Source organism: Apostichopus japonicus, chromosome 15 (genome assembly GCF_037975245.1).
Source record: "Apostichopus japonicus isolate 1M-3 chromosome 15, ASM3797524v1, whole genome shotgun sequence".
In the NCBI taxonomy this organism is placed as follows: domain Eukaryota; kingdom Metazoa; phylum Echinodermata; class Holothuroidea; order Aspidochirotida; family Stichopodidae; genus Apostichopus; species Apostichopus japonicus.
This window is the reverse complement of record NC_092575.1, coordinates 17,292,189-17,317,742: the sequence shown is the minus strand read 5'-3', so window position 1 is coordinate 17,317,742 and position 25,554 is coordinate 17,292,189. Positions and strand designations below refer to the sequence as shown.

The 25,554-nt window shown below is 37.0% G+C and overlaps 2 protein-coding genes across 2 annotated transcripts in view; one reads left to right on the top strand and one right to left on the bottom strand.

Annotated features, from left to right (window-relative positions):
- The window catches only part of LOC139981213 (uncharacterized), a 52,530-nt gene that overhangs the window by 17,462 nt on the left and 9,514 nt on the right, over positions 1 to 25,554 (bottom strand). The gene's annotated exons all lie outside the window — the stretch shown is intronic.
- LOC139981214 (alpha-N-acetylgalactosamine-specific lectin-like) lies at positions 16,139 to 22,329 on the top strand. The gene is made up of 3 exons (XM_071993432.1): positions 16,139 to 17,091; positions 20,367 to 20,532; positions 21,897 to 22,329. Exons 1-3 carry the CDS (start codon positions 16,967 to 16,969, stop codon positions 22,158 to 22,160), a joined length of 555 nt encoding a protein of 184 aa, XP_071849533.1. The 5' UTR covers positions 16,139 to 16,966; the 3' UTR covers positions 22,161 to 22,329.

The window sequence follows — 25,554 nt, the reverse complement described above, 5'->3', positions numbered from 1 at the left end:
GTCTAAAACCTTGGATCAGTTGACGAATCGCCCACCGTTGCAACTATTCAGCGAAGTGCGCACAAAGGAGGGGTCGGGGAGGGGGAGACACCGCAATTTTGTTTCTATCATCCTTAATCCTCTTCTGACCAATCCACCAAGGTTCATGCTCCAACCGAAATCAGTTGGGGTAGAATTTACCACACCACTTCTGTCTTCTTACCTCTCCTCCTCTTAAACATCCTGATGGAAAAGAAAACTTAACCTGCGGGAATTTGGTAAGACGCGAACAAGCTGGCAATATACACTAATCACTCCTTTGAAGACTGGCTGGGCCACTGATGTAACAAACTGTATAGCACGTTAATGTTGACGTCAGTCGCACACATACCAGCAGCTACTTCAATTTTAAGTTTTGAATTGATTCCGAAACACCCCTTGGGTTGGTAATGTCTTCCTGTCGTTTTATATAACGAATACTAAAACTAATACTAATATATTTTATGGTCATAGGCCTACAATGGTGTTAAAATAATGAACAACTAAATTAACAAATAAACATCAAAAAGGATATAATATAATATAAGAAACAAAAAACACTGCATACATAGCTGCAACATATATAGTCAATAACGACAATAATCAGGATGCGATTGATTGGCGTAATATATATAATTATGTGAATGGTATGCGTAAGCGATTGTCCAGATTCAGTGAAATTAATTCAGCTTTAAGTTTTTTTTAATTTTTAGTTTTATATATCGACATTGGAATCTGACGATAATTTAGATTATTTGCAAGTGTCATCCAAATGACTGGATTGTGTGCCAGGTGGGTTATTCTTTATCAGACAAATTGTCAACGCTATTCATAAATTTGCAACTAAATAGATTTCGGAAATCTGATAAAGTTACTGTAAGTCACACTTTTCAGATCGATGACATCACAGATTCGAGACTTAATAAATTAATTGCATCTTGAAGTTGTTTGCATATTAGGGTGTGGTGTTGACGCGGGGGGGGGGGGAGGGTAGGTGAGCGTGAATCACTGAGGTTTGTTGCAATTATCTCTCAAGTTTCCAAATCATTATGACAATATTGAAAACGTACGGTTATCAGTGCACGAAATAAAGACACTAAAATCATGTTACTGTTCAAACCATGGAGAAATATGCTAAAAAGATGCTACAAGTTTGATATGCAATGTTTATATAGTATGCAGTTATCATTTATTTCAACATTTACTTAATGGAATGATTAGCAGCTTTATGAGTAGATTTTTATTAATTTTGTGTCACCATTTAAAGAGAACATTAAAAGTCGAAAAAGTTTAAAAACTCTTCAAATTGTAATTTACACGTGGATTTATACCAACATAAGAAATGGCATCACTAGAAGGATTCAATTTGGTGAAATAATTGCCTTAATTTGATAAATTAGAAAATAAATCTTATTTGGAGCAACACTCGTTAGATGCGGTGATGAATACAAATATAATTCATTAATATTTTATATATTTCAATATAATTTCCTTACCTGAAGTAACATTTATATCTTTAAATTGGTAACTTATTTCACCATTGTGTTATCATAAATGAATCACACATACACGAACATGAACTCTATAGAGAAAACAACTGAAAAATTAAATGATATTGAACATATGTGCATGTATGAAAAGGTTAGTATTATGTATATAGTTAAAGTTATCAATTTATTTGTATATACTTCAAAGAACTTATTTCAGTATCTTCTTATCTCATATACCGTATTTCTTTACATGGAATATTTAACTGAAAACGTACATCACCTGCAATATAATACATTACTTATGTAAGTTATAAGTCACATAACTTTATCCTTAACTGTTTTCATGAATTGATTCTTTTCAGAACTTATGTTGAAACATATATGTGCATATGTCTGATCACAATATAGTCTTATTGAAAAGGCTAACCTTTTCTAGCTGAATGTTATAGAATGTATTAGAACGCATTTCAGTATTTTGTTCATCTCCTATACTAATTAACATACTAATTAACATATTAATATACCTTCTTCACCCGAGTCGTCGTTAACTCCCTAAATGTTTTTCATAACTTGAATACTTTCAGAACTGAATCACATATACACAAATGAACTTGATAGAAAACGCCCTTCAAGAAATTTTAATATATTGGAAATTTTACGGTTGAAATTAAGTTAAGATCATTTAAAGGTTTGTCGTGAAACATTAGAAAATTAAAATGAAAACGTTTCCGTTCTTCAAATTACCATCATCTTTCAAGTTGCTGCACCTTGGAATTAAACGCTTGATTTCAGTTAATTAATTGTAATATATTGAGGGTATTAAATTTGTCATTCGTTGAAGATTTACTAATCAAACTATCATTGCATCATCGCATCAAAGTCAACCGTTTGTTTTTAAAGTTCATATATTTTGAATCATGTACATTCCAGTTTCAGTCAAAAGTGCTGGTAACATTTCAATACAAATCTACTTCGATATGGAATCAATGCAATGTCAACGAAACAAACTCTTTTTTAAATCGCACGTATAAACGTGTATCACTCACCCTGAATGCAAATGAGGTGGTTTGTTTATACTATACATCAATGTGATAATTAAGACTATCATGTATCCAGAATACAGTTTTAAACAACCAAGGTGTACATACTAAGGATCACTGATCAATCTGTTATTAAAAGGTATCCAGCATAATATAAGAAGCTCGTATTGAAGAAACAAAAACACATTCCTACTGTTCGCACTTCCACCTATGGGGAACGTTGCTTTGCCAGATCAGCTCCACAGCTCTGGAACAGTCTCCCCTTACATCTGAAAACAATCCAGCATCTGTCGACTTTCCAGAAAGAACTCAAGACGTTCTTATTCAAGAATGCGTATCCATTTGTTTAATAACTGTTGTGTCCATTTTGGGTACTTTGCTCCTGCAGCGCTACTGAGCAGTTGTTTTTAACTGGTTAAAAGCGCTTTACAAATTCATCATCTTCTTCTTCTTCTTATTATTATTATTATTATTACATGAAAGTAAAGTCTGCCATGGCCCATGATGTCATCAAACCCAGGTGGTCATGTTTTCTAATCTCATTACCACATTTAGTAATGATTGATGATTCGTACAGGTTCTTCTCAATATTTGGAAGCAATTACAGCTGGGAATCTCTTCATGCTTAAGGATGAAACATCATACGAGATCTTCTCTCCTAGAGCCATCTCTCCGAGGACTCTCCCAGTGACTGGAGCCATTTTGAATCCATGACCTAGCAGGTCATGTTAAAAAAAACAAAAAAAAACAATGAGAATATTAAATAATAACTTATATCCTTGATATGATCTTTTAATTATTTACCATTTGCTACTGTTAGCATTGTGATATAAGTGTCATGAGTGTGAAATTATTAAATTTATTTGATTAAATATTAAATATTGTTTCTTCAAAGCCGGAATGAAACAACAGAGGCAAACCATATGGCAAACTTTATGAACAAACGATACATTACTAAATTCATGTAAGATGAATGACTTTAATTGTATTGATATGATACTTAAATTATTAACCATCACAACCTTTTTGGGGCATTTATGACATACAATGCATATATAAAAATGTATAGCATATTGAGTAGTCTTCAGCATTAACGAAGTAAAAGTCAAAATATTTTCCTGCAAGAAAAACTTAATTTTTTGTGTTCCTGATTAAATGGGTTTATTTTACTTATTCGAGCAAATTTATCATATAATCAATTGTTTAAGTCGAATGTACACATATTCATCATATCATCATACATCATAACGAAGGATAACATAACATACACACATCAAACAAAATGGGAAGAAATCAAATTTGAAAGTTGTTCTAGACACCAATTGTAGAAAATATATGATATTAATGTCTTAGACGTTCATAATGCAATAACCACTTTAATTATCGAAGGGAACTATTGCCAGTGTCGTTTTAGCATTAGTGGACTTGAGATATGGAACAGGGCTCTGAAACTGCTGCTGATATCCCATTCGTCTATAACTTGTAACGTAGCTGAGTTCATGCATACGAGATAATATCTTGGACATAATGGTTTATCATAGTTGAAATATCGATATTGATAGGAGAGAAAATTCTCTTACCAGAGAAACCACAACCATAGACAATGTTGGGATGGCCAGGCAAAGTGTCAATGATAAAATCTTCGTCAGGTGTGAACTGAAAACAGTCGGAAATGACTCAAATTAAAGAAGTAGTGGATAGAGGACATAAATATTATTATCTTATATCATAGGGATATGCGACATTGTACTTCACCCCACATCAGAAATGTGAGGAAGTGTGGGGGTGGGTGCGCGCGTGTGAATGTGAGCTTGCGTGTGTCCCCTAATTTTGTGTCAAAACTCCTCCTAAACCGCCTGACCGAATTTCTTCAAACTTGGTTGGAAGGTACTCCAGGGTAAACCCTTGTGTCTCGCAGACCAACGGAACCAATTGTCAGAGGTCAAAGTTATTTAATTGTTCCCCTATAACTCCAAGGGGAAACATGGAATGAAATGGAACCTTCACATGTACATATCATGGAATTGTCAAGTACTATCAATATGTATGCGTGGTTAATGGTCAAATGTATATTTCATACCGATGACCAGTTCTTAGTTACATGCCTAGTGAAAATGAGGAGCGTAAACCTAGCCTATACCAAACCTAGATCTATGGCTAAAACTGCACTAGCCTGACTATTATGTCAGGCCTGGGAATATGATTAATTCAACTAGGCTACAAAGTTCAATATTGTGCGTGGTCTGGTCCAGTTATGTGTGAAACTTTGGCCTAACTGACGGGCTTTGGTGTGGGCTTTGGTGCCACCCGCGACGCGCCACGCGCGACGCGTTGAAGATAGAAATGGGAGAGTCGCAGTTTTGTGACGAGGTTCACCTTCGCATCCGGGTCTAACCTATAACCTGTAAACTCGAGGTGAAAGTCGGACTATTCATAATAATGTATAATTACTTTCATGTAATTTTAGAATTTCCTTGATTGACAATGAGTGGTAATCTTCCTAGTGATAAAACTTAGTATAAAATGGACCAAAATAAGTTAAGAAAAAGAGGAAAATTTCACAATAAATTTATTACTGTTAAAAGTATGATTCTGGAGTCAGGACTTCCAGCCTAGTTTTGTTCAGTATAGCGTTTAAAAAGGAAGGTAGTCATGTCACCTTCCAAAAAATGGTATTGCCAGATTGCATAGATACGGTAAAAATACATTTGTTCCTTTGAAATCAATGTTATGCTGGCGTTCAGATATGCAACTCCGTGGATTACCCTCTTGCTCATCATTGTATTGGAAATTATGCCCTTTGGGCGGACGCAGAGGGGCATGGGGATTGAATGGGTAGAAAGTGAGACGGGAAAGTTGAGGAAGGTGAGTTCAATATTACGGAGATCATTTCTAACGTTGACAGTCATACCGTGATCTCACCACGTGATGATTATTGTAGACAAATATGATATGGACAGGACGGATGTAACTACATCATGGAAACAAATTTAATACTTGGAAACAGGGTGATATGCAAAATGATGCGGGCTGTGAGCTTAAATATCGGATTACCAATGTACTATCCGTTTAATACACAACCCCGAAAACTTTTAATTTCGATGATTGACAATTCGTGGGCAAGGTTAGAGTGTACAAAGCGTTCATATTCAAGTTCAAACGTTTTTACCAGTCGTTTAGTTTGGTTGGTGCCTTGGTGGTCAATCATTTTTTTTAAAGTAATTTGATTGGTTTGATCAAGGCTAATTATTAATTATAAATATTCATGTTCTACGGAAAATAACATGATAGTGTCTCGTTTTTAGATTTATCTCTGTTTCTTAAAATCTAATGTCTAGAACAAAAAAAAACAAAAAAAAAAAACACGTATAGCCAACCTGCACTCACTACCGCCTCTTAAGTTTGCCTCGAAAATCATGATTATAAACAAATAAAATATAATAAAATATGATGACTATTCCTATAACGTATAGGCAAATGATATAGACCTTATCCAAGACCACGGTAAGTCATTTTATGATTCCGAGTAATGTTTTGGAAGCTGATATTTCATCGATTTGGTGAATTAGCTGATGTTAACAACCCTATTAGTGTAACTACCCCCCACTCCCCTCCCCTTCCCCACCTCAAATATTTGACTCTGCCAAACTTTCGATTGATCATTGTCTGGCAACATTGTAATAATAACTACAAGCCCAAGTACAAAGCAATATTTCCAGGTTTTAAAGGCATTGAAGACTCGCCCCAAACCGCGTGCCGCCATCTGAAAAAGTTAACTTTTTGTTGCTTGCAAGTGACGTTTTGTTCGTGTCGCTACAAATGCAGACAGTGAAACGTGATAAATTGTTATCTTTAGCTGGACCTGAGATGTCCATCGCTGTACTGTTTGTACACTGTGCTGTGGGTATTGACCGCAGCTGTATGTACTGACTGTGCACTTGTGTCTAATTACCCGACGGTAGCAAGCTGTGTGTGTATTTTCTGGGATCGATGGTGGTGTTTAACACTTCTGTTACACTTCATTCGAAATTAGGTCAGATTACCGGCATTAGACGTTCTATTTGCGCGAGTCTTCACACCCTTTAAGTTAATTTATAAAGAAAGAGCAGGCGCGCAACCACCATATTTGTTATGGAGATGGGAGAGGTCTGAAAAAGGGAGATCTCCGCTTCCTGTTAAAAATAAATTGGGTAAAAATCAGGCTGCTTAGATGCAAAGTGTAGTTATAGTTGCAACTTTTGAAAGAAATAATGTTGAAGAAATTGTACTGCAGTTACATGAACAGTATGAATTTATGTGTACTGTTCACCAGAATTTGTGTTGTTGTACTTTTGTGTGTGTCAGTCTGGCAGAGCGGGGCGAGGCGGGGGGGGGGGGGGGGTATAAGTAGGATATAGCCCCTCTAGACAAGATTTGTTAAGGAATTGTTTAATAAGTGATAAGTGTGGGCATATGCAACAAGGAAAAAACAATCGAACTCCCTCAATAAAACCCTGAGTTAAATTAGAATCAAGTTACAAAGATATTGATTTAACGTAGACCGCCTTGATAACATGCCCCGTGTGGTTCTGATCATATTGATATGTGGAATCTTATACCAAGTTAGAGGTGACACGTTATTTCTATATTTCTCACTGAGTGAGTCACTGCATGTCTTTCGTTGGATCGTTTTCAGATAATCAACGATTCTCTGATAACGTGTACATCTCTGCCATGATACAAGAAATTAAAGGAGAAATAAACTGGGTTTTTGGAGCGTACATGCGGTAGGGGATATTTTTCTGATACCATTTATGAAATTACTAAGCAAAATATAGTTTCCCTGAATTTTACGCGAATTTTCCAATTTTTTTTTACCCATTTGAACAATGGCCATTTTGTTAAAATGAGGGTTGAGGGCGCTTCAAAAGTGACGTACACCAGCCACATCGTAACTTCAAAACAATGAAGCTTTGCATACGAGTTTATAGTCTATTCACACTATGTTCGAGCATCAATTGCTTCGCTTATTTCACCGTTTAAAATGCCCGAATGCCAAGCCTTTGGTTGTGTTAACCGAAGAGGGGAAGAGGGAGCAGAAAAAGGAAAAAGATATTCGTTATTCCAGATGGAATAAAATATCCGGAAAAGAGTGAACTTTCACTGAGGTGTACAGTACCTGTTCGTTATGTTCTCAGCAGCCGTAGGAAAAGGATTCTTCTCCTTATACATCAAGAAATTTACAAAACAGAGTTCTAAATGAACTGGCTGCAAAAATATCTGGGAGAATTCAGGTCTGTTGGTCAGACATTCTCCTGCGTTCAACAAAGCTTTTTCTGCGAACAATCCATAGCAGCATACCCTCCCATTGTCGCTTTCCAATGGCGAACAGAGTGCACACAGACACCATTCTTCGCAGTGGCTCGCGGAACCGGTATTCGTATCTGCAACGGAATTCGACCCAACATCACCAACAGTCGCGGACTGATTCTTTGCACAAACTCCTCCTCTCGATGTCTCAGTTCTTCCTCTGGATATTCTGTTTCGAAAAGATACGATTCCAATCCAAAGGCTTCCATTTTCTTTTTTGAAGATATTTGCTCGACAGTAAATTGGAGTGCAATGATGGACGTAAGTAACGCTATCGCTAGGACTGAGTACGGTTTGCGTGTTGAAAGCAATCTAATTTAAACACGTTAAAAATCAAATCCTTGAAAAGAACCCAAAATTTATACTTCTACTGATACTCGTTACAATAACAAATTTTACACACTTTTTAAGCATTTTTACAGATCAATAAAGACAAAAAATACTTTTTGATCGATATTTTATTCATTACTATTGTTGAAAGTACAATTCTAATTATTTTAGGGATTGGCAACGATTTTGTCTTGAAATACGCGATGCGGTTAGCTTTCGTCACGGTACATCCGGGACTGGCTCAATTCAAACAAAATGGCGCGACACATGAACTACATTCAAATCGTTTTTTCACCTCAAAGAAGCGATTTTTATGCTTTTCTTTTGCTTTTACTGGAAAGACCATCTGTCAAAACGTAAGAATGGATGCAAAAAAACTAGGGTTTATTTCTACTTTACCATTCAGGTAGAATCATATCAGGTTCACTCATATCAAATCACCAAATTTGGAGTATCTTGTAGTTCGACATTATTTAAAGATTCCCAAATTTATTGTATGCTTGGAACACCATAAAATAAGCATATTCTGAAAATTTCAGTTACATTGCTTCAAAATTGGCCGATTTATCACACTTTTAAATTCCACAATTTGTCCCCACCGTGTCATTTTTGCATTTTCTTGATTTTTGAGGTCTCATTTCTCAGCAATTAAACATTCTACTACCTTTCTATTACAGATGCCTATAGAGTCTATCCCAAAGAATAGGAATTAAAAAACTTGATCTATAAAAACATTGTCTTGTGGAGTTAGGTTAACTGTGTCAAAATATACGATTTTGGTAACTTTCACTACTGAAATATGTGCTATTTTTAAACCATTGCCTTAGGGGATACTTGATTCTTTCAGGAGCTATTATGTCTAGTAAAAACAATACAAATAATGATAAAAATTCTTTCCTATAATATATTTGCAAGTTATGCAGCTCTAAAGTTGCTATTTCATGCTGCGATTCAGCATGAAGAAGGGGTTTTGATGTCAAAGTTATACCAACGTAACCATGTCAGAGCTGTGAGGGTCTTCTACTTTAATTATAAGTATAAATTTCTAACACCTTTACAAATTTCAGGGTTCTAGCATTTCTCAATATTAATTTAGGAGGTAGTAAACTTGCTCTGGTGTACAAAAGAGGTCGTATTTGACAGCCATAACTCAAAACGCGTCATGTTGAAAAAAAAAAAAAATTTGTTTTTTTTTTGGGGGGGGGGGGGAGATTTAGTACCACCCTAGCTGTTTGTACCAAAAATTTGAGAAGGGTTCTTTGCCTTATTTTGAAATGAAAAATCCTCAAAGTTTGGGATGTTTACCAAAAAACGTTATTGGTATCATTTTAACTTTTAAAACTTGGGTTTAATTGAAACCCTTTCTTTCAAGGGCAGCCAATCTTCGTCAACGCGTATATTCTACAACAGGAAAGAATTTTCTAAGTGTAAAGCAGCATAAAAGGATTGTCTGGTGGCCCTAAGAAGTAGACCTTAAAAAACGATAAATAAATTTTCAAACATGTTGTCAAAGTATGAGAACGCTAATGTTGCGTTTGACAGAGAAACGATTTTTTAATCGTTAATCACAATATCGAGATTCTTATTTTATAATTGTTTCTTGCGATTTGTGTTTTCGAATTTATATTGGCCTATCGTAATTTATGTGTACTCTTGAGACAGGAGAACTAATCATTCTCAATTTTTCAGAATAAAGTGAATCAATTTTAATATTTTTTGTCTTTTGACTGGAGCATGAAAGAAAGATGGGATCGTCACTTTAATTATGTTATACTGTAAAATATTGGTCCATTCCACTGACTGTCTGATTACCGTGATCACAACTAGATAACACCACTACATTCATTTTACGTGTACTATACATGCTGCACAAAAAGGATACAATACAGCTCGTACGATAATCGTACGCAGAAGCCCAAACATGTTACAAAAGACTCTAAATTTCAATCAAAATACTGTATTTTCGACCATAATTATGGAGAATATTGAATTCATTGGATTAGAAAAGTTCACATCTTTTACCTCATTGTTATAAAAACAAAAGGAATAACTACCTTCTTCAAGCTCATCGTCCAAATTTGTTTTTCTATAGTCTAAATTACGATCACAATTTCGCCATTTTGTTCTCGCTGGTGAAGTCGAGGTGGTTTGAAATTTCCCACTTCACGACAAGAAATCACGGCCAGAGAGCCAAATGGAACAAGCCTTACCCTTTAAAGCACTAATATGCATTTATAATAATACATTAAACGTAAGATATAATTACCAGCATAAAGATAATGTTTTCCTGTAATTAAATCTATCATTAATCTCATGTCCTATAATCTTTCAAAGAACGCAAATATTTGAATTTGATATGCGAACAAATTTCAAACTGTTTGAAATTTAACGGTAATTTGTTGTGTTTTCGGAAGAAAACATTGACTATATGTTATGTTTTCATATCAAAGGACTGGTAAAGTGGCATTCCTATGTGAAGTTCGGAAATAAAGAGAAAAACAGAATATTTGTCCTGTTGACGTATTACTTTGTTTGAAGGCATACTAGGACTTTAAGGGTGATAGTTTACATCATGGACATGATCATAACTAGACAAATAGAAAATAGCTGGTAATGCCAAGATCTTATGACTTCGCAAACAAGTTTAATAGGAAATCACATCACGACATTCTATCCTACTCTGTATCGAGGTCAGATACAGACTGACTTTTTCATGTTTGCTAATAGTAGTAGTACCAGAGGTCATTGTCTTAAACTCCAAAAGTCACAAAGTAGGATTAATATTCGGCATAACTTTTTTTTCAAATAGGGTTGTGAATGAGTGGAACGGATTGCCTGAGTAATTAATTGTACTTGCAAGTAGTGTGAATGGGTTTAAGAATGCTTTGGACAAGCACGTTAAGCATTGTAATCGGGTTTGAGTGTGTTTGTCTTTAAATTTTTTCACTCTCTCCTATAGGATCCTTGATGGGGACTTGAGTGTCCCTCCTGATCCTTTTTTTCTACTGAACTAAACTTAACTACTCAAAATGTGTTTACCGAAAAAACAACGTGATTGACTTACTACCCAGAATGCAAAATGCATTGAGGTTTCGATGTCTTCATTACACTAGACTTCTGTTTGTTAGTAACCAGAACTAGTTGTTACAATGCAAATGGCCCGAACCACCATTTTGATGTACAATTACACCATGGCATGATAAACCCAGGTCAGTCTACTGTACGTGGCAATACACACCTCCACCAAAAACAATTGGGGTCTTTTACTCAATGTGATGCATCCTCACACCAAGTATAAGAAGTATCCACGATTCCCATCGTTAGATATCATGTAAAAGAGTTTTCAGAGTTTGACCTCTGGCGACCTCAAATGATATTTAACCTCACAAGCAACAGGATTCCTCAATATGGCAAATCCAAATCTCACCGCCCAAAAAAAGTCTAAATTACTCAATATGACAAATCCATATACCATGTATGAAAAGTATCCATGATTTCTACCATGAGAAATCATGTTTAAAGTTTTCAGGCCTCAACAAATATATTAAAACTACTCACTATTTGGCGACCGTGACTAAAAAGCTACTCGCCAAAACGCAAAATTCACTCGCCACTATGATCACTGTTTGAGTCCCCGTAGTACAGATCTACAACATCAATACTTTCTATGAACAAAGGTTATAGTTAGGCAGATACATTGTGCTTCATAATTGCTATCGATTTGGTGAATTAGCTGATGTTAACAACCCTTTTAGTGTAACTACCCCCTACTACCACCTCCCTTCCCCTACCTCAAAAATTTGACTCTGCCAAACTTCGGTTGATCATTGCCTGGCCAGCGACGTAGCCAGGAATTTGAAGGTGGGGGGGGGGGGGGAACACTTTTTGCGATTGATATGGATTTCAAAGTTGTAGGCACGACTATCTGAGCGGAGCGCCACCATCAGTTGGCGCGGAGCGTACAAGAAATTTTTTTATTTTACAAACCCTCCAGATGGCCGGAAACGGCCCTTCCCGAGTGTTCATTCTGGTTCCCTGGCCTCTTGCTAACTTGAGACACCCATAGGCGTACGAGGCGGGGGGGGGGGCAGGGGGGGCAGACTGCCCCCCAAATTTCCAGAAGACAAGAAATTCGGGCAAAAGTCCTGAAAAATTCGGGCAGCCTAAGAGGAGAAAAAAAATATATATATATATATATTTTTTTTTTTAGGCTGCCCGAATTTTTCAGGACATTTGCCCGAATTTCTTGTCATCTGGAATATAAATATGCAGTAGCTTGCCCGAATCTTTTTCAAAATTTTGCCCGACAATTCCATGATTTTCTTTATTCAGCATCATTATGCCCGAATATTTCCGTGTAACACCACCGTAAGCGCAGTTCATCTGGGCTACCACGCTTTTTGCAAGATCATTTTTTTTTTTCTAACTAGTCAATTGTTTACCTGGACCAAGGGCGGCGGAACCGGGGGGGCACAGGGGCACGTGCCCCCGCCCCCCACTTTTCCTCAGGTTAAAAATGTGCCTTTTTTCTATATAAAAATTGAGGTGCCTCAAGTTAGCAAGAGGCCAGGGAACCATAATGAACACTCGGGAAGGGCCGTTTCCGGCCATCTGAGGGGTTTGTAAAACCAAAAATTTTTATAGTACGCTCCGCGCCAACCGATGGTGGCGCTCCGCTCAGATAGTCGTGCATACAACTTTGCAAATCCTGGCTAAGCCCGTGACTTTTAATGAATTTCTGTGGGTCAAACTTAAAACTATTTCGAATGGAAAATTTGTTAAGATATTAACAAGAAAAAAACCAGTCTAATTAGGAAGATTTCTACATTAGCAACTAGCATGATTTCACCTCATTTTGTCTCAAGAGAAAACTTGTTCCTTGTTTCCCAATTTGCGTATTGGATATTGCAGTGCTAGTATGCATATTTTCCTTTAGGGGGGGGGGGGGGCGTTGATGGAGTGATGTGTATACACAAATAAGATAATACAATAAGAGTTATAAAGGGTACTAAATATAGGGCTGCATCAGTCCAATCGAATTTCTGCAAAGTGCCCTTTGATGTAGGTGCCCCCCAGATCCAAAGTGCTTCCGCCGCCCTTGACCTGGATATCCCCAACATGAGTGTATATAGAAGAAACATTTTCTTTTTCATGGATGGTGGGGGGGAGGGTGCCTACAAGCATAGAAGTACGGGTTTATCATATTCTTTGTTATATTTTATACTTTTTTGTGAGACAAATTGCAGTCTCACCCGACACAGCGACATTATCCCGCTTACGTGTCGTTGAACAATGTATGTTTTTCTGGAGGTAGCTGAGTACTGTGTTAAAATAATAAATAAGGTAACTAACTAGGAGCTTAAAAAATATACTGTCCCATTTTTCCCCTTCAAAGTGATGTTACCATTTTTTCTTCTTCTAATATACCAAATTTTTGGGGAAGTGTAAATTTCTAAAACGTGAGATTATAAAATAAAGAATGTTTAGATGCAACTTGCAAGGCCTCAGAAGTGCCGTTTCCGACAATCTGAGAGGCATTGTGTGCCCAAAATTTTCTTGTACGCTACGCGCCAACCGATGGTGGCGCTCCGCTTAGATAGTACGGGAACTTTCGGGCACAAAAAGTTCTGCCCCCCCAAACTGAAATGGTCCCGTACGCCTATGGAGACACCTCATTCAATATCACTTTTAAACCCAAAAAACAAATGAGTTAAAATAGTACGTAATTCAATACTACATAATGTATTTAAAATTAGCAAGGTACATGTACAGAGTAGTCTTACGTTTCAACTTCTGATACTTATACAAAGATAGGCCTGAAATATCTTTGATACAACTATAGCCAGTAATTGTCTTTGATACACCTGTAGCTATTAAATGTCTAATTCAATACTACATAATGTATTTAAAATTAGCAAGGTACACGTACAGAGTAGTCTTACGTTTCAACTTCTGATACTTATAGATACAAAGATAGGCCTGAAATGTCTTTGATACAACTATAGCCAGTAATTGTCTTTGATACAACTGTAGCTATTAAATGTTTAAGTTAGCCTAATAAGAGAAGGCGAGAGGTATCGAACGATTGCAATCTGATGCAAATTTCTCAACTGTTTTCTCAACTGAAATATTATCTGCGTAAACGGGTTCTTAACTACATGTTAAAAAACTGACATGATCGGATCCTAGTCTTTTTCGGCGTTGTAGAGTGTTGAATGAAACGGCACGCGATAGAAATGACAGCCTAGATGACAGAAGAATAGGTCACCTAATTTAGCCATATTCTTGCTACGTTCATTTCAATAGTTCTTCCTGTCTATAGACACTTAAACTCGTCCAGCAAGCTTATCGATTTGAATTATGGGTGTTTTAAAAAAAAAAGATAACTTGGCCAAAAAAAATGTAGGCCCGGGCCTACAGTGCTACATACTGGCTACGCCCCTGATCATATGATATCATAATCAGCAGATTTTGTTTCCTGTTTGAATTCTTTTACATAATATATCAGAAAGACAAACATAGTGCTCTTTTACAATTTTTCCAGTAGGATGATTCTTGTTTATTGTCCAATGTCTGGACTTTAATACATTTGACGAACTTAACTGATGGACAATATAAACTTTCATATTTTGTAACATTGCCAGATATGCAGTGGCCTAAAAACAAATATCGTTATCGCAGTGTATTAGCAGTGTAATAATTATTACAGGAAGTGCGTATCACGTACGATTGCTAGCTTAGCTTCATAACATGCTGTTCGTGCAACACCTTAGGACGACTCATAGAACGAACGTTGTCGACGTTGTTGTGCATATAGTTCGTGACATTCCATAGAGTGCGGTTAGGTAGGCAATATGTATTTTATTACACAGTGGCCAACTGTAGGCTTGTAATTGGCTATAAGCTAAATTTAGCTAATTGCATTTGCCAAACGAAGTAAGTAGTTGAATCAGTAGGCGTGAATGTTACTACGATTATAATCGAGTTAACGGAGCTGACGAGTATTCAAGATCAAAAGAGCACTGACAAAATGCCATGCTAAAAAACGACAGTTTAAAAAAAAATCGACACTGAAAGGGGGGGGGGAGCGGTCGCTCCCCCTGCTCCCCCCTGGCTACGTCCCTGTGCCTGGCAACATTGTAATAATAACTATACGAGCCCAAGTACAAAGCAATATTTCAGGGAAAGAGCAGGCGCGCAACCACCATGTTTGTTATGGAGATGGGAGTGGTCTGAAAAAGGGAGATCTCCGCTTCCCGTTAAAAATAAATTATGTAAAAATCGGGCTGCTTAGATGCAAAGTGTAGTTGCAACTTTGAAACAAACAATGTTGAAGAAATGTACTGCAGTTACATGTTAAGAATTTATGTGTACTGTACAACAGGATTTGTGTTGTTGTACTATTTTGTGAGTCAGTCTGGCGGAGGGGAGGCGGGGGGGGGGGGAGCGGATATAAGTAGGATAAAGCCACCTCTAGACAAGATTTGTTTTTGTTTTAAGTGATAAGTGTGGGCATATGCAACAAGGATATCGAACTCCCTAAATACAACCATGAGGCAAATTAGAAACAAGTTATAATGATATTAATTTAACGTAGACCGCCTTGATAACATGCCCCGTGTGGTTCTGATATTGATATGTGAAAGCTACCTGCGAAGCAACAGTAGATTTAACGTCATGGTAAATGGTACGTAGCGGCAACTCATCTTACAGTTAGTCTATCACATCTGTAGGCCATACGTACATGATGTAGGCGCAACAAGTTACAACGTCGGTTCACTTAGGCTATCGACTACAATTGACGGTTTTCTACAATTTATGGCTTTGTGGATATCACATAACGTTTCTTTGTCTTAATGCGGTGATTACTATCGATTGAAGCATTGTGCTACTAATTTGTGGGGAGATGGATTTTTTGGAATCCTGGTGATGCCTACATGTAAAATGGTGGCACTTAGAAAGGCTTTTGTCACCCAAAAATTTCTGAGAAATATGCATTTTTTTGTGTGTAACATCAATAAATTGAATAGTAGGTGATAATTCATTCTTTCCCGTGGCATGAAAATGTTCGCTGCTCGCCCCAATGGAAAGAAATATAGGCTAATTTGAGGTTCAAATGATGCTGTAAAGGAGGTTTTATACTCTATTATGCTAAATGCTAAAGAAATGCTGGTTGCTAAGTCAAAATTTGATGCAATTTTTTCTATGTATACTTGACAATTACAATGCGGGTTTTTCGGACGCTTGCGCGGGTCAGCGGGTTTGGGTGTTAGAATGCGGGTCCAACCCGCGAAATGCGGGTCAGTTGGGAGCTCTGCATTTATAAACGACAGTTTCCTGATTGAAGCAAGGGCGTCCATAAAGCAACGCAATTCTTTGTTGAAGGCTCACAGCTGCCGCCCATAGAGCGCAGGATAGGGTAACTAAGGGGCGTGGCCTAGGTTACCTGTAACATTGTCGCGAAAGTTCCATCCAATCCGTTCAGATCGTTGGCCAATATGGACTATTTAGTACGGTAACTACTCCAGTGTCATGTTCGTACGTCACAGGTGGTAACATTTCCTTAACCTCCAATTGGTGGCTCCGGAATGATCGTCCGACCGACTGTATCTGTAGTGCAACTTAAAATTACAAGACACGCCACACAAAAGTTCACTTGACAATCCGTCTCCGTTGAAGAAAGAATTTTGATGAGAAATTTGTTTGTCTCGACTTAGAAGATCTTCTTCATCGACCAAAATGCAGATCAGCGTACTACTATTTGTGGTCCTGTTTGTGAGCCAAGCCTGTGAAGGAAGTGAACAGCCTCAGTCTTGCGTTACCTGCCCTGAAGGATGGACTTTCTGGGGAAGTGCCTGCTATCGGTAAGATAATTCAGTAAAGTTTTCAAAAGAAGCTGGCCGATTATATCGAATTAAAGTAAACGTTGATAAACTGGGTCCAAACCCTGTAGGAGACCCACAGTTGGATGGAAATTTAACATAAAGGTGCGTATATACCGTATACTTTCAATATAGCCACCAAAAATTCTCGTTCATAGAGGTAATCGATATATTTGATTGTTCTCAACATGCACCGTGCATGTATATACACTCGAGCATAAGAAATAGGATCACAATGCGTTTCTCCCATTAACGTCCGAAATTTGTAAAGGATTTTACAAAGGTTGTTCTGAGCTACTCAGTTGGTATATCCCCTCCCGCCCCTTCCCCACCACGGTGTCCGTAAAGGCCATAATGTATTCATGATCGTAACTTTGCGCAAATAGTCAGTTGCCAGGTGAGTCTGGTTGATCGTAAGCTAGTATACGTTATATAGTGCAAGAGATGATATTGTCCTGAGCGCTTAACATATACATACTGGGATAACATAGTTGAGATATAATGCCAATACCACTCTAAACCCTTCATCTCACATCCTGCCTTAAAAACGCTCGTATATACGGACAAGCGTGACCATATTAATCTACATAATAACATCAACACTATACAGTATGACAGATTTCACGAAATGCAATAAGGGCGTATTGTAGAACTAAGCATGCATATACTTAGGATGTGTGACCTGATTAATTCGCAGATGACATTGAAAAGGTCCTACCTGTACCGCGTAAGATTTATCACAGGGGTTGTACTCATAATGTGTAAGGTTGGTATGTACTAAAAGAACTTAATTTCAGAATTCATAAATACAATTCGCGTGTTCCTAATGAGTCTTCTGCCGTAAAAGCAGTTATTTTCTTTACAGATATAGTTCCACTTTTTTTTTAAAGCCAAATTACATTACCCCTATCAGCATAATTGTACTACCTATACAGCTTCAGGTACGTATACAGGTATATTGTATAGCTTCAGGTACATTGTATAGGGGGTTACCAATTTCCGTGTTAAACATAACATATATGACTTTTTATCTACATTATAGTATCAACATGTACTAATTTGATAGTACCACGTACAACTTTAATGTTCCTTTCATAATTTGATTCAACCTGTTGAATATTTTTTTCTAACGTTGACAAATAGTGCAGACCCTACGATTTTAGTAATAGCAACCGTTCTGAGAAATGACGGTCTAACCGTCGCTGGCCAAAGGATATTTACCAACAAAGCCTTCGGCTTTGAGTACAGCGTTACTGTATGTTGCCGTGTAAGACGAATCTTACGGCCGTAATAGAACTTACTGACTTTTTGATCCGCGTTATACTCATTACCGACCTTGTAATCCGTGATCCTCCTCACAATTTTGCGAGGTCGGTAAGAGTGACTCCTTAGCTTTCCCTAACTCATACTGAGCATATTGCATTTACAAGTAAGTGCTGTGAAGCTTCACTTGAAAGTACAGGATGTAAACAGAGAGTATTATTATACATCTAATAATCTATCGTACGTTTACTACAATGAGTTTGAGGTGCGACCAATAACGATGTAAAGAACTGGTTATATAAATGTACTGTCAAGTACTGTCTGGTTTTATAAATGTACAGTCAATTGAAGTACTTTCTGGTTATAGAAATGTAACTTTCAAGTATCGAACTGTTAGGGTGCCATCGAAATATTCTCAAGCTTCAAATCATTACATTAGCAACTTTCTGCAAGGTGCTGAATTGTTCACTTTATCCATAAACTGCAGAAAATTGTCGAATTGACTATACTTGTTGAGTTTAAACAATTACAAATTTGGCAATTAAATTGACAAACTATACTCACCTGCTCCGTTCTTTGTGATTCAACAGTTTTCCGCAAAATGTCATCTTTCACTAGGTCAGTTTTGAAATTTGACATTTTGTAGGGAATTGATCATTGATGAAAAGGGATTTGGTTAATTTAACATTTTGTTGCAAATCTTAGAGAGTATTGTATCCTGTCATCTCTTTTTTTTATAAACTCGAGTTACTATATGTTCACTTAAAGTTAAATGAATAATTTATCATTTTGCGGGTTAATGATGAAATCTGAAATGTGAATGCAAACGTTTTGTCATTTTTGCAACTAAACTGAGGGGTTGATCATTTAATAAATCTACGGAATTGATAAATTTGTAGCAAATTCTTAGTCATTTGGTTGAAAAGTTGCTAATTAATGTATTCGAAGAGATCGGCACGACTATAGTTAAATATGTTAAATGTTCTAATGTTGCTAATTGATATCCTTAGTATCAAAATACCAGGAGTACGCCGGTGTATTCACTCGAAAGGCACAATGAAAATGACAGTCGATATAACCTTAATTCTGACTATAACTACATTGTGAAATTAATTTAACCACAAAAGAAGGGTGTTTATAGGGAGTTAGGGGGTCTATACGGATCAACTATATCGATGTTCTGTACTTGACAAGTGATTCTGAACATTTTGATAGTGGTGCTTGGGTGCGGCAATGAAAATAATGCATATGATCGGATTGTTATCTAGGTGAAATGACTCTGAGGCGTTTAATTAATATGTTCTCGAATTCTCTACGAAAAGTGAAATGTTCTCAATTTTCGGTTATCAAATGAAGCGGTAATTGGTTAACTTAATGTAGGGGTTGTTGACTCTGTGGTGTTACCCGGGCAGAAGATCTTTCAAAGTCAGAGCTTCACTTAAATTATTACAATTACCCTGTTGATTAACTTCAACGAAGTGCAGTTCTTTTGTAACCATATTTCCTGCGTGGATAAACGATTGACTGTTTTCAAGAAAGACAACGACATGTTTGACACAATTGCCTTGATGACCTCTGTTACCAGTTGCATCTACAAATTATCACAAAGGAAACGAAATCATATCTTCGTGATACAAAATGCTATGACGATGTGGATCTTGACCTAAAGATTCAGATATTTATCGGCAATTTTGCTAACCAATCAACGTCAGACCAAAATATATCTTTAATCTTATACGCACCGTTCCAGTCCAGGAACGACCCTTGAGAGTACCTTTCAGTGTACCCGTAAACAAAATGTATACGATTTTAATGTCGGAACGAAGTTTTCACAGTTCTGTTGTTATTTTACAGAGATAAAGTTTAATAATTGTGTTATAGATATGATATGTTATGTATTTTATTGTATCGGGTAGATTTTAACCGATTTCTTGACAGATAGAAAACAATGACACTTGAAGTTATATCGATCTTTCAAATTCAATTAATCCTAGATTTTTCAACAATCCTATAAGTACCTGGATTGACGCTGAAGCTAGTTGCAACCGATACAGTTTACATCAACAAGGACGTCGCCTCGTAGGGCATCTGGCCACCATTACTTCATCTGAGGAAAACACCTTTGTATTGGATTTGTGGAAGACCATAAGAAGAGACACGGTATGACTTAACATGAAATATTGTTGTTTTCTTAACCATCATAATCGCTGTAGTGTGGACATTGAAATGAGATAACTTTGCAATGCCAAATATAATAATACTACAACATCATTTAAGTTCCTTATCATGTTAGGTTCCAATGCAAGCAAATGTTTAACCCACCTTGTGCTTGGCTAAGGATCTGTTATTTCAAATGAAGATATTTTTACGTTCTGAATCAGATCAACCGTAAGATAGGTTGAGGTGAGAGGAGGGGGGGGGGGGGGGCGCGTAGCCAAGGGGGGGGGGGCGGCGAAGGGAGCGACCGCCCCCTTGTGCATATTTGTAAATTTATTTGCAAATTACTCGCTACCCGCCTTTGTGGGCGAGAATCAACAAAAAATTTAGTATGAATACTTTTTAAACTGACTGAAAAAGACTCTGATATCTTGAGCCTATATTTATAGCGTTCAATTTAGTCGTACGAATATCACGGAAAGAGCTGCCAACGTCATTCAACTTATACATGTGATTATTAGGTATTATTTTGGTCCCATATTTGAACCACAATTTTGACATACTTGTTAGATTGACTTGACTAGGAAAATACATGGTGGATAATGTTTCATGCATCGCTATTGTATATCCTATAGACAAAGACTTTTATGGGGAAAGGATCGATCCAGGATTACAAATGGCCTTTATTATATTGTGAAGAAACGCTGTAAAACGTTCATGGGATTTGGGCAGCTCAAGACCGATTATAAACAAGCGCGATTATAACTATTCGAGGCATTCTCCATTCTACAATGCAAATTCAAACAGCTAAATAGCGGTCTTTAATGTTATCAGAAACCTTTAACAAATATTATTGTACAGTATGAAATTATATACTGAAACTCATTTTGTAGTTTTGCTTCCATTACTTTCATATGCTAAAGTTTTCAGTTCATATCTATACCGACTAAGTTTTAAAAGCATCACTTCGTGTCATTAAAACATTTCACATCCGAAACATTTTCGAAAGGGGTGGCCAAATAAACATCCCATGATGTTGCCGTGGACCAACATATTTAATCGATTCGGTCATAATTGCTTGTCAAATATGGTCAGTCTGTATACTTTCTACGAGGCACAACACATTCCGCGACACCTAGTGATACCAAAGAAATTGGAAAAACTACTAGGGGGTGGGTGGGGTGGGGCGCTGTATGTGTATGTATTGTGTTGTGGGAATGTCTGTGTGTGTCGTTGTTGATACAGGCACCTTGGCCTGTATGAAGAGCTTGCAAACCAAACTGCCGGATGTTGAAAAAATAACCTGAAGAGACTTTCTAAATATTAGGTGCGATCTAAAACAAACATATACTCTCTTTTTATTGCAGCACGTGTGGCTCGGCTACAACGACAGAGAAACCGAAGGGACGTTTGTCGACGTGGAAGGTGTTTCTTCTCAATTCACATTTTGGGACCAGGCTGAACCAAATGATTCGGGAGGAGAAGATTGCGTAGTCATGTGGAATTCTGACACAAATCATGATAATGGTTCTTGGAATGATGTTCCTTGTGAATACGAGTATGCTTTTGTGTGTAAAGTCGTTAAGCCAATCAACCTATACATCGTTGATTGCAATAGCCATATGGTTTAACTCTAACCTATAACACGTAAATGGGGAATCTCGTATTTCAAAATTGAAATCTATTCTTTGCTATATCTTTTTATCTAAATTCCTTTTCTTTTCTCTCTGTAGATTATAGGATGTAATAATTGTATTTCGTTGAATACACTGACATGAAATAAACCTATAACAAAGATTATATTAAAGGCTACGTCACATTTTTGTTTATACTACACCGGTATATATAGTATTTGCAATTCTAGCACATTCTTAAAATGCCATCAGTACAGATTACACGGTTACAGTGTAGGCCGACATTTCAAATAATTCACTTTATTGACTTCATGGAGATATGGTTCCGTAAGAACTAATAAAAAATTATGTTAATTCGATCTCGATATAAATTAGTAGAGACTCTCATAATTAATATAAAAATCAAGCAATTTATGTCCCGATTTGTACATTCAAATTATACTTGCCCGTAGAAACATATTCCCATTGACGTTAGGCACGGATCTAGGTGTGTTTATCTCCATCATCTAACAACTTCACAAAATAGTTCAAACCAAGCTAGTAATAAGGAAAAAAATTGAACTCTTTGGGGAGGACATCACTCAGATGAAAAAAGCTTTCGTTGCGACAATCAACAGCCTTTAAAAAAGAGCAGAGTCTTTGCTTGGAGTTAAACGAAACCTACGGAAAACCAAATGTTCCATAGCTATCGACAAATGTCGATCTATTAACATATGATGATCAAGGCCGGACGCCTGATTTTTATTCCCAGGACGGATAAGGGTCTCAGGTTTTTCAGGAATTTACAAATTCGTTTTAAATCAGAACTAGGGTTTAGAAAGTGGGTTAGGGATCCAGTTCTTATGAAAATGAAGGATTCTCGTTCATAATCTGGGGTCAAAACTAGGAAAAAAGATTCAGAACATGTTTTTTGAAAAGCGTCACATGTTTGGAATCCAGGGATTTGATTGGCCGATGCCCACGTTCGTCCTGGAAAAAAAAATTCGCAGGCCGGACTGTGCCATAACATTACGACCTGAAGATAGGGCAGTCTGCTTGCACTGGGCAAGACCTAAAATGTGCGAAAAAGTGTGTCACGAACTCCTACACGATGAGTCCGATCACGTGCAAAACTTGGTGTGTACTGGTCACTGACCATGTGTCAAATGTCAAAATACCCACAGAAACTGTTATTTTAGCCAATACTTGCATATCAGTATGGAAAAAGTCATTAAACCACAAGATATAAAGAGAATCATGGGACAAATTTGATATTTGAAAGATAGCAAGCAGATGCATTCAGAAGTATAACTCAACAATCACTTCTGTCATGGAGGGAGATGAGATCTGTAACTCCATGCATGGATTGCCCTCTCTTTTTGTAAATTGCACGCAACTTGCTAAATTTGGTGCAAATGTGATATTTTTATTAAAAAATAATGTACACTTTGTTTAAATAAACAAGAGCCCAAGGGCACCGTGGTTCCTTGCTTTGGGTATATGACAATACACATAATATTATCAAGCAAGATTGGGCTCAAATAGTCCAATTAATTGTGGTCCTACATGTACCCATAAAGTAACCAACACTTTTGTAATCACAAAATGTGATCGGATTTTTTATCAAAAGGCACTTTTGAGATCTAAATATGGCGTCGAAAATGTAAGAAATACAAGGTAACCTACAAGCGGGTCAACAGATATGATAACATTGGTGACCTCAGATGACATGACCTTTAACTTTGAAAAAGTTCCACCACCCCATTCACAACTTGTCCGAAAATATCAACCGTGTCACACCTTGGCATTGGGATTTAATTGCATTAAATGTCTAAAAATTAACTTTGAACTTGTATACATAACTTCACACACAAAGGTCACCCGTTGGTCAACCAATTGACATTTTTGATTGGTGAGACCTAAATAGAGCATCAAAACTGTAAAAATTCAAACATTTTTTCTTTGCCCATTTTCTCCCCCCAAAATACTAGTTTTATAACATTAGCTGACCTTTGGTGACCTTGGATCAGATGACCGCTAAGTTTGAAAATATTCCCCTATACCATTCACAACTTGTCCAAAAAAAACACAACCTTGTGACACCTTGGCACTGGGAGTTATTGCATTCAATGTCTGAAAATTAACTTTGACCTCGTATAACTTCACGCACAAAGCTCATCCGGGGGTCAACCTATTGACATTTATGATCAGAAGGTACCTTTAACATCGGAAAATAGCATCGAAACTGTAAAAATCCCCAAAACACGAAAAGGTCGCCAGAGGTCAAATTGAGGTCAAGGGTCACCCAGATGCGGGTCGACAATTGGATTACATTGAAGCAACTCCCAACCCTAACTGACAATATTCTCAAGTTATCGCAAAAATACTACTTTTTTATCATTGTTTGACCTTTGGTGACCTTGGATCACATGACCGTTAAGTTTGAAAATATTCCCCTATTCCATTTGCAACTACTCCAAAAATATCAACCGTGTGACACCTTGGCACTGGGAGTTATCGCATTCAATGTCTGAAAATTAACTTTGACCTCGTATAACTTCGCACACGAAGGTCACACGGGGTCAACCCATTGACATTTATGATCAGAAGGTACCTTTAACATCGGAAAATAGCATCGAAACTGTAAAAATGCACAAAACACGAAAAGGTCACCAGAGGTCAAATTGAGGTCAAGGGTCTCCCAGATGCGGGTCGACAATTGGATTATATTGAAGCAACTCCCAACCCTAACGGACAATTTGTTCTCAAGTTATCGCAAAAATACTACTTTTTATCATTAATTGACCTTTGGTGACCTTGGATCACATGACCGGTAAGTTAGAAAATATTCCCCTATACCATTTGCAACTTGTCCCAAAATATCAACCGTGTAACACCTTGGCACTGGGAGTTATTACACTAAATGTCTGAAAATTAACTTTAACCTCATGTAACTTCACATACAAAGGTCAACTTGGGTCAACTTATTGACATTTTTGATTGGTGAGACCTAAATAGAGCATCAAACTATACAAATTTAAACATTTTTTTTTTGCCCATTTTCTCCTCCCAAAATACAAGTTTTTTTTAACATTAATTGACCTTTGGTGACCTCGGATCACATGACCGTTAAGTTTGAAAATATTCCCCTATACCATTTGCAACTTGTCCAAAAATATCAACCATGTCACACCTTGGAACTGGGAGTTATTGCATTAAATGTCTGAAAATTAACTTTGACCTGGTATAACTTCGCACACGAAGGTCACACGGGTGTCATCCCATTGACATTTTTGATCGGAAGGTACCTTTGGTATCCAAATCTAGCATCAAAACCAAACATTTTCATTTTTGCTCGTTTCCTACCAAATAAGCACATTTTTTTCTAATGTGACCTTTGACCTTTTGACCT

Excerpts from the sequence above, each read along its gene's own strand:
- LOC139981214 (XM_071993432.1), top strand. The coding sequence starts at position 16,967 with ATGCAGATCAGCGTACTACTATTTGTGGTCCTGTTTGTGAGCCAAGCC. Across the intron at positions 17,092-20,366 it reads TGGGGAAGTGCCTGCTATCG|ATTTTTCAACAATCCTATAA; the intron begins GTAAGATAATTC and ends AATTAATCCTAG. Across the intron at positions 20,533-21,896 it reads AGACCATAAGAAGAGACACG|CACGTGTGGCTCGGCTACAA; the intron begins GTATGACTTAAC and ends TTTTTATTGCAG.